The following is a 16,530-nucleotide window of genomic DNA, read 5'->3' on the forward strand; positions in this document are numbered from 1 at the left end:
CCTTTGTACAATGGCACTATGCATGCATTCCGCCAATCTTCAGGCACCTCACCATGAGTCATACATACATTAAATAACCTTACCAACCAGTCAACAATACAGTCACCCCCTTTTTTAATAAATTCCACTGCAATACCATCCAAACCTGCTGCCTTGCCGGCTTTCATCTTCCGCAAAGCTTTTACTACCTCTTCTCTGTTTACCAAATCATTTTCCCTAACCCTCTCACTTTGCACACCACCTCGACCAAAACACCCTATATCTGCCACTCTATCATCAAACACATTCAACAAACCTTCAAAATACTCACTCCATCTCCTTCTCACATCACCACTACTTGTTATCACCTCCCCATTTGCGCCCTTCACTGAAGTTCCCATTTGCTCCCTTGTCTTACGCACTTTATTTACCTCCTTCCAGAACATCTTTTTATTCTCCCTAAAATTTAATGATACTCTCTCACCCCAACTCTCATTTGCCCTTTTTTTCACCTCTTGCACCTTTCTCTTGACCTCCTGTCTCTTTCTTTTATACATTTCCCACTCAATTGCATTTTTTCCCTGCAAAACTCGTCCAAATGCCTCTCTCTTCTCTTTCACTAATCCTCTTACTTCTTCATCCCACCACTCACTACCCTTTCTAATCAACCCACCTCCCACTCTTCTCATGCCACAAGCATCTTTTGCGCAATCCATCACTGATTCCCTAAATACATCCCATTCCTCCCCCACTCCCCTTACTTCCATTGCTCTCACCTTTTTCCATTCTGTACTCAGTCTCTCCTGGTACTTCCTCACACAGGTCTCCTTCCCAAGCTCACTTACTCTCACCACCCTCTTCACCCCAACATTCACTCTTCTTTTCTGAAAACCCATACAAATCTTCACCTAAGCCTCCACAAGATAATGATCAGACATCCCTCCAGTTACACCTCTCAGCACATTAACATCCAAAAGTCTCTCTTTCGCGCGCCTGTCAATTAACACGTAATCCAATAACGCTCTCTGGCCATCTCTCCTACTTACATAAGTATACTTATGTATATCGCGCTTTTTAAACCAGGTATCCCCAATCATCAGTCCTTTTTCAGCACATAAATCTACAAGCTCTTCACCATTTCCATTTACAACACTGAACACCCCATGTATTACAATTATTCCCTCAACTGCCACATTACTCACCTTTGCATTCAAATCACCCATCACTATAACCCGGTCTCGTGCATCAAAACCACTAACACACTCATTCAGCTGCTCCCAAAACACTTGCCTCTCATGATCTTTCTTCTCATGCCCGGGTGCATATGCACCAATAATCACCCACCTCTCTCCATCAACTTTCAGTTTTACCCATATTAATCGAGAATTTACTTTCTTACATTCTATCACATACTCCCACAACTCCTGTTTCAGGAGTATTGCTACTCCTTCTCTTGCTCTTGTCCTCTCACTAACCCCTGACTTTACTCCCCAGACATTCCCAAACCACTCTTCCCCTTTACCCTTGAGCTTCGTTTCACTCAGAGCCAAAACATCCAGGTTCCTTTCCTCAAACATACTACCTATCTCTCCTTTTTTCACATCTTGGTTACATCCACACACATTTAGACACCCCACTCTGAGCCTTCGAGGAGGATGAGCACTCCCCGCGTGACTCCTTCTTCTGTTTCCCATTTTAGAAAGTTAATACAAGGAGGGGAGGATTTCTGGCCCCCCGCTCCCGTCCCCTCTAGTCGCTTTCTACGACACGCGAGGAATACGTGGGAAGTATTCTTTCACCCCTATCCCCAGGGATAATATACATATATATATACATATACACATACACACACATACACATACATACGCACATATACACACACACACACACACACATACATATATACATAAGAGTGAGTGCTCAAATTACAGAGGTATAAGTTTGTTGAGTATTCCTGGTAAATTATATGGGAGGGTATTGATTGAGAGGGTGAAGGCATGTACAGAGCATCAGATTGGGGAAGAGCAGTGTGGTTTCAGAAGTGGTAGAGGATGTGTGGATCAGGTGTTTGCTTTGAAGAATGTATGTGAGAAATACTTAGAAAAGCAAATGGATTTGTATGTAGCATTTATGGATCTGGAGAAGGCATATGATAGAGTTGATAGAGATGCTCTGTGGAAGGTATTAAGAATATATGGTGTGGGAGGAAAGTTGTTAGAAGCAGTGAAAAGTTTTTATCGAGGATGTAAGGCATGTGTACGTGTAGGAAGAGAGGAAAGTGATTGGTTCTCAGTGAATGTAGGTTTGTGGCAGGGGTGTGTGATGTTTCCATGGTTGTTTAATTTGTTTATGGATGGGGTTGTTAGGGAGGTAAATGCAAGAGTTTTGGAAAGAGGGGCAAGTATGAAGTCTGTTGGGGATGAGAGAGCTTGGGAAGTGAGTCAGTTGTTGTTCGCTGATGATACAGCGCTGGTGGCTGATTCATGTGAGAAACTGCAGAAGCTGGTGACTGAGTTTGGTAAAGTGTGTGGAAGAAGAAAGTTAAGAGTAAATGTGAATAAGAGCAAGGTTATTAGGTACAGTAGGGTTGAGGGTCAAGTCAATTGGGAGGTGAGTTTGAATGGAGAAAAACTGGAGGAAGTGAAGTGTTTTAGATATCTGGGAGTGGATCTGGCAGCGGATGGAAACATGGAAGCGGAAGTGGATCATAGGGTGGGGGAGGGGGCGAAAATTCTGGGGGCCTTGAAGAATGTGTGGAAGTCGAGAACATTATCTCGGAAAGCAAAAATGGGTATGTTTGAAGGAATAGTGGTTCCAACAATGTTGTATGGTTGCGAGGCGTGGGCTATGGATAGAGTTGTGCGCAGGAGGATGGATGTGCTGGAAATGAGATGTTTGAGGACAATGTGTGGTGTGAGGTGGTTTGATCGAGTGAGTAACGTAAGGGTAAGAGAGATGTGTGGAAATAAAAAGAGCGTGGTTGAGACAGCAGAAGAGGGTGTTTTGAAGTGGTTTGGGCACATGGAGAGAATGAGTGAGGAAAGATTGACCAAGAGGATATATGTGTCGGAGGTGGAGGGAACGAGGAGAAGAGGGAGACCAAATTGGAGGTGGAAAGATGGAGTGAAAAAGACTTTGTGTGATCGGGGCCTGAACATGCAGGAGGGTGAAAGGAGGGCAAGGAATAGAGTGAATTGGAGCGATGTGGTATACCGGGGTTGACGTGCTGTCAGTGGATTGAATCAAGGCATGTGAAGCGTCTGGGGTGAACCATGGAAAGCTGTGTAGGTATGTATATTTGCGTGTGTGGACGTATGTATATACATGTGTAGGGGGGGGGGGTTGGGCCATTTCTTTCGTCTGTTTCCTTGCGCTACCTCGCAAACGCGGGAGACAGCGACAAAGTATAATAAATAAATATATAAATATATATATATATATATATATATATATATATATATATATATATATATATATATATATATATATATATATATAAGTCTCTGTATGTGTATGTATATGTTGATATGTATATGTATGTATATGTGTGTATATGGACGTTTATAAATATGTATGTGTAGATGAGTGGATGGGTCATTCTTCGTCTGTTTCCTGAAACTACCTAACTGACGTGGAAAACAGTGATTAAGTATAATGAATATATAATAAATACCAAAAACTGACATAATGAATTGTTCAACAGCATTTAGAGCACACTAAATTATAACATGTTTATTTCTGCAAACAAACCACATATCACTATCTACTTTTTATACAGTCCTCTTGTGCTGTAATCAGAATTGTCTGCTGAACTGCAAGGAAATACCTGTCCCACCATTCATTGCCGGTCACTCAAATACTCACTGAAAACAAGTTGAGAAACCTATTCTTTGTTCTTATCTATTATTCGTAAAGGCTAGTTACAATGAACAATAAACTTCTACAAGTCAACAGAACCTATGAACCTAAGCATATTTCAGTTTTGGTCTATGTTTTTAGTAGATCTAATATTTCCATATCCCTATACACTGGTGTCATGATATCTTACACACTGCAATTCAATTTTCCTATTATCTTAAGAGCGTGCAATAAACTACCAAATTTACATGGCCAGCTATGATGGTACACAACATGATTACAAGTATGACTTTTATTTAGTTTATTGTTTTCTCCCATATTCTTGTTTAATATATAGATGATTATCAATTCATGCATTGGGTTAGAAGAGTTAGAACCAACTAAAGAGAACTGAGGAAATATACAAAAAAGACAATGCACCCAATCATTTCGTAAATCATATCTTGAATGGTTTGAACTGAAGATGACTGTTAATGCATGTCAAACATTTCATTAATTTCACCTACTTTTTTCTATATTTTTCTGAATATGAAGATGAAGTGAGTATTTTGAAGGTTTGTTGAATGTGTCTGATGATAGAGTGGCAGATGTAGGGTGTTTTGGTCAAGGTGGTGTATGAAGTGAGAGGGTCAAGGAGAATGGTTTGGTAAACAGAGAAGAGGTAGTGAAAGCCTTGAGGAAGATGAAAGCAGGCAAGGCAGCGGGTTTGGATGGTATGGCAGTGGAATTTATCAAAAAGGGGGGTGACTGTGTTGTTGATTGGTTGGTAAGGATATTCAATGTATGTATGGACCATGGTGAAGTACCTGAGGATTGGCGGAATACATGCATAGTGCCAATGTACAAAGGCAAAAGGGATAAAGGTGAGTGTTCATATTACAGAGGTGAGGTATAAGTTTGTTGAGTATTCCTGGGAAATTATACGGGAGGGTATTGATTGAGAGGGTAAAGGCATGTACAGAGCATCAAGCTGGGGAAGAGCAGTGTGGTTTCAGAAGTGGTAGAGGATGTGTGGATTAAGTGTTTGCTTTGAAGAATGTATGTGAAAAATACTTAGAAAAACAGATGGATTTATATGCAGTATTTATGGATCTGGAGAAGGCATACGATAGGGTTGATAGAGATGCTTTGTGGAAGGTATTAAGAGTATATATGATGTGGGAGGTAAGTTGCTAAAAGCAGTGAAAAGTTTTTACCATGGATGTAAGGCATGTGTATGAGTAGGAAGAGAGGAAAGTGACTGGTTCCCAGTAAATATCGGTTTGTGGCAGGGGTGCATGATGTCTCCATGGTTGTTTAATTTGTTTATGGATGGGGTGGTTAGGGAGGTAAATGTACAAGTTTTGGAGATATGGGCAAATATGCACTCTGTTGTGGATAAGAGGACTTGGGGAAAGAGTCAGTTGTTGTTTGCTGATGATACAGTGCTAGTGGCTGATTTGGGTGAGAAACCTCAGAAGTTGGTGACTGAGTTTGGTAAAGTGTGTGAAAGAAGAAGCTGAGTGTAAATGTGAATAAGAGCAAGGTTATTAGGTTCAGTAGGGTTGAGGGACAAGTTACTTGGGAGGTAAGTTTGAATGGAGAAAAACTGCAGGAAGTGAAATGTTTTAGATATCTGGAAGTGGATCTGGCAACAGATGGAACCATGGAAGCAAAAGTGAGTCACATGGTGGGGGAAGGGGTGAAGGTTCTGGGAGCATTTAAGAATGTGTGGAGGGTGAGAACGTTATCTCGGAGAGCAAAAATGGGTATGTTTGAAGGAATAGTGGTTCCAATGACGTTATATGGTTGCGAGGCATGGGCTATAGATAGGGGTGTGCGGAGGAGGGTGGAGGTGTTGGAAATGAGATGTTTGAGGACAATATGTGGTGTGAGGTGGTTTGATTGAGTAAGTAATGAAAGGGTAAGAGAGATGTGTGGTTATAAAGAGAGTGTGGTTGAGAGAGCAAAAGAGGGGGTGTTGAAATGGTTTGGTCACATGGAAAGAATGAGTGAGGAAAGACTGACAAAGAGGATATATGTGTGTCGGAGGTAGAGGGAACAAGGAGAAGCAAGAGACCAAACTGGAGGTGGAAGGATGGAGTGAAAAAGATTTGGAGCGATCAGGGCCTGAACATACAGAAAGGTGAAAGGCATGCAAGGAATAGAGTGAATTGGAATGATGTGGTATACCGGGGTCGACGTGCTATCAATAGATTGAACCAGGGCATGCGAAATGTCTTAGGTAAACCATGGAAAGTTGTGTGGGGCCTGGATGTGGAGAGGGAGCTGTGGTTCATGTGTATTACACATGACAGTTAGAGACTGAGTGTGAACGAATGTGGCCTTTTTTGTCTTTTCCTAGCACTACCTAACGTGTGTGTGTGTGTGTGTGTGTGTGTGTGAGTGTGCTATTTCATGTGTGGCTGGGTGGCGACGGGAATGGATGAAGGCAGTAATTATGTGTATATATGTATGTCTGTGTATAAATATGTATGTATATGTTGAAATGTATAGGTATATATATATGTGTGTGCGTGGGCGTTTATGTATATACATGTGTATGTGGGTGGGTTGGGCTATTCTTTCGTCTGTTTCCTTGCACTACTTTTCTAACGCGGGAGACGGCAATTAAGTATAATAACATGTAATGAATGAAGATAATTATCAATCAAAGCATTAAGAGCAAAATAAAGAGACGTGTAAAAAAAATATATGAAAAATGCGATTTATCATATGTCATCAATTATATGTTGAATGTTTACAACTGAAAATGAACGATAAAGCTCAGAAAAGCTTCTAATTATTTCACATATTTTCTTCAACATTTTTCTGAATACATACATGACTTAAATTCATGAATTATGTATGAACATACAAAAGAGAACTGTGTATATATGGAAAATTCAATCTACCAAATTGAAACAAAGGTAGGTGGGAGTTGGGTACTAATCTCAACCCCTTAGTATGATTAAACTCCAAAAATAGCCAAAAATACAAAAATAATACCAAATTTCCTACTGCATTCAAATGAACTAACAGAAAAATGATGGATTGGAAATAAGAAAAGATTCATAACTATATAATCAAAGAAAAAACATTATTATTTTACCCTCATGGTCTCATAAGATTAGCCTCCTAAAAACCTACAGCACATCTAATAGTGAAATACTTAACATGAAAAACTATTCCTTACTAAGGAAATGAAAGAACATCTGTATAACAATGATAAAACAACCAAGAAACAAGTTATGTAGCCCTCAGGTTTCCCAGGGAGAAATAAAACTTTTGGAAACAGGAACACACTCCCACCACAAGTTCATTGTAATTACCTACACATACTATACAGGGAGGGAGTTATACACTCATGGGGCCCCATCTCTGGAGTATTCTCTAAAATCAAACAACTACATATATCTGTACATGCTGTCTGCATTAAACATATCTTGTCATTTTATTTCATTCATCAACTACTCTTACGCTAATAAAGTACTTTTTTACATCTTTTCTTTACAAATATCTTGCTTAATTTCTTGCTATGTTCTCTGGTTATCATATCCCTTAATCTTCTAAACAACTGTTTGTTGTCTACATAATCATGCTGGTTTAAAAACTTGAAAGGTTGATCAAATTACCCCGACTCTTCTCTCTCCTAAGGTGGGCAAATTCAAGTCTTCTAGCCTTTGCTTACATGTGTAACTCAGCTTTCTTAATTCTGATACCATCTCTGTTGTCCTCCTCTAGACCTTCTCTATTAGCTTTCTGTGGTTCTTTAGGAGTGGTGCCCGAATCAGAGAAGCATATTCTACTTTTGGCCTTATTTAGGATTTGAACAGCTTTCTAAATCTTTCCTCATCCATTTACTTGAAAGCTATTCTAATATTTACCAGCAGATAGTTTGCCTCCTTAACCTTTCTCTTACTATGGGATTTTGGTAACAGGTTGGGGATGATGTTGACTCCCAAGTCCTTTTAACAAACAGAATCCTGAAGCTTATTTTCTTTAAGATAATAGTCATACTTAGGCTACATAATATTCACATTGAAGCTTTTTTTTCTCTATCATATCTGCATTACTTTCCATTAGCTCAGGTCGAATTTAGTCAACAATATATCAGACCAGCTTTAGAGTCTCTTTTGGTTCCCTTGTAAGATGGTGGAATCCTCCTCACTTTTCACTTCCTTCTTGACCTTTGTATCATTTGTAAACCTTCAGGCAAGTCATTCACTTACCTAGATCACTAAGAACAGCAGTCCCAAAATAGAACCCTATGGCTCACCATTGGTGATCTCCATCCACTTGAAGAAGGCTTCTCTGACATGTCCTGTGTTCCCTTCCACTAAGATAATCCTCTATCCAATGGAAGAGTTTCCACTTATTCCTACTTGGTAATCCAGTTTCTTAATCAGCCTACCATTTCTGTCCCTGCTTTAAAATGGAGTTCATTCCTTTCCTTGTCTCAAGAGTCCATATTTCTCCCTGTATTAACAAACAGTCCATTCATTTCCTTGTCTTAACACTATCAAATGTTGTCTGGCAGTCCAAAGACAAACTATCCACCCAGTCTTCTTTTGTACATACTTGACAGGTTCATTTCACATGGTCTCTCCCTAAAACAGTGTTGCCTCTTATTAAGGTCATTTTTTCCTCTAGAAAGTCACAATTTATTTTGTGATTATCTTTTCCAGTATCTTACAAACAACACTTATCAGGGCAACTGGCACTCAGGTGAGTGCCTTTTCCCAGCTTCCTTTCTCCTAATGAGTATGATGTTTGCCCTTTTCCACTCCCTTGGCACTTTGAACTTCTCTAGTGATTTTTTGAACAGTATTTCTGTAGGTCTGTCTAGTGTATCTGCACACATTTCCTGCACTCATGGCGAAATTTCACCAGGACCCTTTAGTATTCTCTTACTATCTTTCCCAGAAACTCATTGATATCTAAAGTCTCCTCCCCATCTTATCTCACTGAGGTTGGGGTTATAGTGTCCTCTACCATAAAAACACTTTTGAACTTGTTATTCAGAACTTATATATCCTTACGTCATCCTCTACAATTCTTCCCTCTGAATTCTTTACTCTGATTAACTGCTCTTTAATAGACAATTTAGTCCTGATGAATCTGTGTAAAAGTTTTAAATTTTCTCTTAACTTGCCCACAATATTCTTTTCAAAGTTTCTTTCACTCTCTTGTCTTCCTGCTATACTCATTCCTTCCTTCCTCTCTTATACCTTGAAAATGCTGGCTGGGTGAAGTTACCTAAATCTTCTCAAATGCGTATCTCGAAGCACAGAACATTTTGCCACAAAACCCTGGTTCCTGGCACCTGAACTTTCCCTATTTAAGTTACAACAAAAACTGTTGAGTTCTGTGTAGCTTCCATCAGTGTACCTCATCTTTAAATCTTTTTTCATCTCCTCTTTTACTACATGATCAAACTTAAGCATTCCATGATCACTTTTCTAATTGATGTATCATATATGATATTCTTAACATCCATGCTATTATGTAAAAAGATAAGATCAAGTAATGATGGTGCATTAGTCATTCTTGTCCTAGTGAGTTCACTGACATGCTGGTATATGAAATTTTTCAGTATAAACTCTTAAGAACTTGGGCCTCCATAACTTTCTCATCATGTGAATTCAAATTCTTCCACTGTATCTCTTTATAACTGAAATGCCCTACTATTAGTACTTTACTTTCTCTGAGAAGTGCATACTTTACTGTTTTATGTACCATTCTGACTGTTCTTTCATTGTTATCACTGCATATTTATTCTGCAACATAAGAATCCTTCGGATATTACATAATAATATAACTGCACTTTTTACCGACACTTACTCTACCTATCATGTAGTCTGAATGCGCCATCTTCCACTATTTTTTACAACTCAAGGCTATTTCGTTTAGGAAGAGCCAATTCTCCTCCTCTGTCCTCTCATTCCGTTCTTGCTATTGCATAACCCTCTTGACAGCTTTGTTTCTACAACTCCAACAATATCAGGTGCTTTTTCCTTTGTGCATTCCTTAAATTCCAGTTCTTTAACATATACTATAAAGCCATAAGCATTAGCATACATTACTTTCAGTCTGAGAGTACCATCATCTGACACTCCTGCCCTCTCTGAGGTGTTGGTAAAGCTTTGGCCTCTTGCCTCATTTGGAGTCTCCCATAATTTTTACCATCTGACCATATTCCTTGCTTTTCTCCCTCCTTTCACCTGGTCTGTCACATCTGATGAATACCCCAATGAATTCCACCTTATCTTGACCTGCCTGAGTGTGGAAATACTTGTTTGCATTGTAAGGGGAGGGAGTTTTATACTTGTTGGGCTTCATCTCTTCAATATTCTCTATAATCACGTAACTTTTTGAATTCATGTAAGCTGTCTGCATTAACCATATCCTCAGTTATACTATTACATTCATCCTTCTCTCACACTATAAAAAATTTCTTTACATCTTTTTCCACAAGTTTCTTTCTTAATTTCACGTCATGTCTTCTGATTGCTCTGTCCCTTCATCTCTCAAAAAAATTTCATTGTCTTCATCACTTATATTTTAAAAACTCACAGATTATGTGTCAGGTTACCTCTAACTCTACTCCCTTCCAAGGTGAGCAGACTCAAAGCCCATAGTCTTTCCTTTTAACTTTGCTCTCTTAATTCTCCTTTGGACCCCCTTTATGAGAAAAATGTGCTTCTCTAAGCGCTGTGACCAAACTTGGAAAGCATATTCTAGTTTTGGCCTTATGCAAAATGTGAACAGCTCACTAGACATTTCCTTATTCATATACTTGAGAGTTGTTCTGATATTTGCCAGATGACAGTCTATTCCCTTTACTATTTTCCTAATGTGGGCCTCTAATGACAGGTGAGGGATGACGTTGATTCCTAAGTCCTTCTCACACAGAATCGTAGAAATCATTTTCTGCTATATAATAATCACACTGAAGCCTTCTCTAACTTTGATCTATTATCATTACTTTCTATTTGCTTAGGGTGAATTTCATTAACCATGTATCAGATCCATTTTGAAGCTTGTTTATAGCCCATTGTAAGCTAATTAAATCATCCTTGCTTTTCACTTCTCTCATGACTTTTGTAAATCAGCACACATATTCAGGTAAGAGTCTATAATTTCAGGCAAGTCACTCACATGAATTAAGAACAGTAATGGTCCCAAGACAGAACCTTGGGGCACTCCAACGGTAACCTCCACCCATTATAAGGCTCCTCTGACATAAGTCCTTTGTTCCCCTTTACTACCCATTATAAGGCTCCTCTGACATGAGTCCTTTGTTCCCCTTTACTAACATAATCAAGTCAATGGAGGAGTTTCTCCTATATTCCTGCATGGTATTCCAGCTTCTTAATCAGCCTCCCATGTGGTTGTGTCAAATGCTTCCTGGCATTCAAGATATGAACATTCTACCCAGCCTTCCCTCTTATCTAAGGTAGAACTCACTCACTTATAGAAATCTAAGTGGTTCATTATACATAACATCCTTTCCCTAAAACTATGTTCCCTTTCACTTACATAATTTCTTCTTAGTAGAAAGTCACTCAACTGCTTTCTGATTAAATTTTCCAGTACCTTACAGACCACACGTCAAGGAGGCTTCTCCGTAGTTCAGTGCCTCTCACTGTTCTCCTTTCTTATAGATAGGTATGACATATGCTCTTTTCCACTCCCTTAGCATTTTGCCTTTCTCCAGCAACACCTTAAACAGCATTTCAAGAGCACATCAGGTGAAGTTTCATCAGGACTCTGAGCTCTGTATTGGTCAAGACTTTTAAGAAATTTGCTAATGTCTTTTCTATATATCTAACAATTTCTGGAGCCTTCTCCCCATCCCATCTCATTGGTGTTGGGGCTATATTAACCTCCCTTGTGAAAACATTTTTGAACTTGTTTTTCAGTTCCTCACATATCCTTACATCATCCTCTATAATTTTCCCTTCTGAATCCCTTAGCTTAGCTAACTGCTCCTTAGTGACTTCTGATAAATTCATTAAATGTTTTGGATTTTCACATGCCTTGTCCACAATAGTCTTCTCAAAGTGCCTTGTTCACAATATTTTTTTTCCAAGTTTCTATTTTCCTCTTTTCTAAGCTCTTTCTCACTCTGCTCTGTGTGTGTGTGTGTGTGTGTGTGTGTGTGCATTCAAATGTTCACAAAGTTAGGTGTGTGCACATTCAAATGTTTACAAAGTATTTCAAAAACCAAATCAATCATTCTATATTCCATTATGCTTCAGATGACTAATGGAACATTCTTAAAAAAAAATCTATTTGAATTTTTCTAGTCCTACATAATCACAGTGTGAGTGAACAGACTTATATTCTGGTTATCCATTTCATACTTGGTATCAGTCATTAGTAATAGTGTATGTTTTCAGTCATTTGAATTAATCTTTGTACAGTGATTTTTCCCAAAAACTTTTATGCAATCATTTTCTACAATCAATTTCACTCTTTCTTTGTATAATATATATAACTTTGCCATTTTCTTAGTATTCAGATTCCATATAAATCATTAAATTACATTCTAACATCTTTTTCAAGCCACCTTGCCTTTCCTGTCCCAGCAAGACAGTCACAGTAGATGGAAAATCTTCAATTGGCCCATTTTTTGATCCCCTTTTAAAAAGTTAATACATTAGAGAAGATTACTAATATAAGATAAATATTTCAAGTACTTGCAATATGAATGATGAAATGAAGTGGTTAAATCTAGTAAAGTATGTAAGTGGAAAGTGGTTTCAAAACACAGTTTACAACATTCACAGTTTCTTTGTCTGGCAATGCTAACCTTTATACTGAAGGTATATGGTGTCATGTTAAGAGGTCTTCAATAATTTTCTAGAGAATATTACTAAATTCTCATGCGCCAAAGACAAAATTTGAGCCCATATTCCTTATGCACTGACAAGAAACTAAAGCGCAATGGTCCAAGGCACAAATGCTTATGTAGTATCCACAAGATGTATCATAGTTCAATGATCCAAAGTAAAATGCTCATGAGCTCTGCAACCTTGGCACTGACCAATGGTTTGAATCTATTAGCTGTGCATATAAAATGAATTATTGAAATATTGTACTGTATGTACCTTACATTACTGAAAACTTGTGTAAAGCAAAATACTCATTCCTCTTCCCTAATGCTCACCAAATGCCATCACACCTTGATTCTTATTTATGAATAAATACAACGTTGAAAATATGTGGGTCAATTTACTAATATTCTATCATACTAAGAAACAATAACCTACCCGGTGGTGCAACCATTCTTTGCCATTTCTGGAACAGTGTAGTCTTGAGGCAATCTCTGGGCGAGAGTGCATATGCTTTGTGGCGTGACATGAGCTCCTGCATAGGCTCCAAAATCACGCATAACTGTCAAAGAGAACAGGAAAAAGGTAAAAAAAAAAGTAAAAAATTTAAGTAATTTATCAAAGAAAAATGTTATAAATGTTATAAATGAAACGTTATGAATGAACACCAGGGCTTTAATTGGTATGTAAGTAAAGCTTTTGAGTACAAGATGGTAAATAATAATTTCCAAAAGATTTACAATAGCACCAGTTAGTTGATTCTGATCTTGTGAAAACCATGTTTTTCAGCTGAACTCATCACTTAACACACCTTTCATGTTCTTTTCCAAGCCATCATGTTACCATAGGCGAGGGTGAGATATGAATAATTATGCCAATCATGTTGGATGGAAAAACTCCATCTGCCTAACTTGGTTAGCTGTGACATCACACCTCCAATCTTGTCCCTACTACACCAATCTTGTTCTCAAAAAGTTTGTCAGAAGATGAGTGAGGTAGTGAGATGAGAATCAGCAGGAGCTTGGGTATATAACAAGTTTTTCACAGGCTTAATGCTGACTTTTAAACAAACTCCCCTTCTTGCCCTTATCTTTCATGAAGTATTATCCAAATAATTGACAAAGGAGGAGGAATTAATCTCCAAGAAAATCAATGGTAGTGACAAACACAAGGAAACACATCTCCAGGTTAACTTTCTCCCAGAAAGAGCTGTCTATGAAACTCATCTCTTTCTGAGGTACTAGCACAGTTCAATCTTCAAAGGAATATAAAACCTTGTGATGAGATACACAGTCAATGCAATAATCTCAGACTTAGACAGGGTATCTCAGTGGGGTACACAAAATCTTAAGTTTAATGCCTCCAAGACCCAAACTACCCATTTCTCTAACAAAAACTCACGACTCCTGCCTCTCCCTTTGATGGTTCTGTAATTCCACCTCTTGACTCAACGGTATTACTTTAACATCCACTATTTCTTGGAAACCCCTTTAAGAAACTGGGTGGCCTGTTTAGATATCAAAACTTTTTCTCTTCTGGACAGTTGTGCCATTTATACAAGAGATTGATTTGTCCTTGTATGAAATACTGCTCTCACATTAGGAGTGATTCTAGCTCTGTATCCTTACTTGACAGAGTTGAGTCAAAATCGATCTAACTTATGAACTGTCCTGGGCTAACTTCCAAACTTGACACTTGGCACTTTTGTTTTCGCTCCTGAGAGCTGGGTGCTTGTGTACCCCCACCAATAGCTAGACCACACAATACTCGGCAAGCTGCTTCATCACATGATCACTGCATGGCCATCAGTAACTCGAGGGTGGAGCATTTTGATATCTGCTTCTTTCCCTACAAGTTGAAGCTTTGGGATTCTCTACCTTCTCATGTCTTTCCAAATACCTATGACCTGGCACTTTTCAAAAGAGAGGTCTTTCATGGCCTTAAAAATTCATAAATACTTTCCCTTGTCTTTTCTTTTTCCATTTCAAAATTCTCTATTTCAATTAATGCCCGGCCTTGATGTGGACTTTTGTCTGTGACTGAAGCCTTCAACATATAAAAAAATACCTTGCTATTTGATCTTTTTGCAAGTAATAAGCCATAAAAAACATATTACCTAAGGAATATTTAGTCAAAACATGTGCCCTATCATAAAACTTTGGTCAGCAAATCCTAACAGGTCTCCAAACCAGTTGTGAAATTCTTGCCCCCAAACATGGACATGAATCCAAGTACTAACAAAGGTTTCTCATTCCTTCAAGTAAAGTACCATGTTCTGATATGACAAAACCCTATCAAAGCACCTAGGAATCCTTCCACAGGTAACATGAATTTAGTTACAAGCTGTTGGCGGGCTAAGCAGTCTTGGCTGTGGTACTTCATTGCTTACACTGAAGATGGTAATCCTCTTCAATAGCCAAACATAAGAGAGAGGAAATCCAATGTAGGCTGTGCTCTCCCAGCCCATGCCAGGGATCATATCTGGGCCAGTGGAGCAGAGGTTAGAAAAGCTATCAACCACACCACCACTGAGTTTTAATAGTAGCTAAAACTTTGATGTACTGTCTTAATGCATAACATCCTTTGGAAATATATTCTGTGGGTAAAGAGAAGATTTCTTATGTATGCTCATCTGCAAATCACTCTGGGGTATATAAATATTTTTTATTTTATCATTATACCAAGTTGCTGTTTCTCGCCTCAGCAAGGTAACAACAGGAAACAGACGAAGAATAGCCCATACACACACACACATACATATATCTATTTTGCTTTGTCGCTGTCTCCCGCGTTAGCGAGGTAGCACAAGGAAACAGACGAATGAATGGCCCAACCCACCCACATAAAAAATGTATATACATACACGTCCACACACGCAAATATACATACCTATACATCTCAATGTACACACATATATATATATATATATATATATATATATATATATATATATATATATATATATATATATACACACACACAGACATATACATATATACATATATTCACAGTGTGAATTGTGTGCATGGGTATATATGTATGTGTCTGTGTGTGTATATATATGTGTACATTGAGATGTATAGGTATGTATATTTGTGTGTGTGGACGTGTGTGTATATACATGTGTATGGGGGTGGGTGTGGCCATTTCTTTCGTCTGTTTCCTTGCGCTACCTCGCAAACGCGGGAGACAGCGACAAAGCAAAATAAAAATATAAAAAAAAAACATAATTCACAATGTCTGACTTTATTTATTAACATCGCCACCTCGCCACACATGGAATAACAACCCCTTCCCCCTCATGCGTGCGAGGTAGTGCTGGCAAAAGACAACAAAGGCCACATTTGTTCATACTCAGTCTCTAGCTGTCATGTAATAATGCACCAAAACCACAGCTCCCTTTCCACATCCAGGCCCCACACAACTTTCCATGGTTTACCCCAGATGCTTCACATGCCCTGGTGCAATCCATTGACAGCACATCGACCCCAGTATACCACATCGTCCCAATTCACTCTATTCCTTGCAGCCTTTCACCCTCCTGCATGTTCAGGCCCCGATCACTGAAAAATCTTTTTCACTCCATCTTTCCACCTCCAATTTGGTCTCCCACTTCTCCTCGTTCCCTCCACCTCCGACACATATATCCTCTTGGTCAATCTTTCCTCACTCATTCTCTCCATGCGACCAATACATTTAAAAACACCCTCTTCTGCTCTCTCAACCACACTCTTTTTATTTCCAGACATCTCTCTTACCCTCACATTACTTACTCGATCAAACCACCTCACACCACATATTGTCCTCAAACATCTCATTTCCAGCACATCCACCCTCCTGCGCACAACTCTATCCATAGCCCACGTCTCGCAGC

The 16,530-nt window shown here is 38.7% G+C and overlaps 1 protein-coding gene across 2 annotated transcripts in view; it reads right to left on the bottom strand.

Moving 5' to 3' along the window:
- The window catches only part of Chi (LIM domain-binding protein 2 Chi), a 362,970-nt gene that overhangs the window by 181,042 nt on the left and 165,398 nt on the right, over window positions 1-16,530 (bottom strand). For both annotated transcript variants that reach the window (XM_071679453.1, XM_071679454.1), the window contains exon 6: window positions 13,095-13,218. In XM_071679453.1, the coding sequence (XP_071535554.1) occupies window positions 13,095-13,218 (124 nt within the window). The remainder of the gene's footprint in view (window positions 1-13,094; window positions 13,219-16,530) is intronic.

This window comes from Panulirus ornatus, chromosome 2 (assembly GCF_036320965.1).
Source record: "Panulirus ornatus isolate Po-2019 chromosome 2, ASM3632096v1, whole genome shotgun sequence".
Taxonomy (NCBI): Eukaryota; Metazoa; Arthropoda; class Malacostraca; order Decapoda; family Palinuridae; genus Panulirus; species Panulirus ornatus.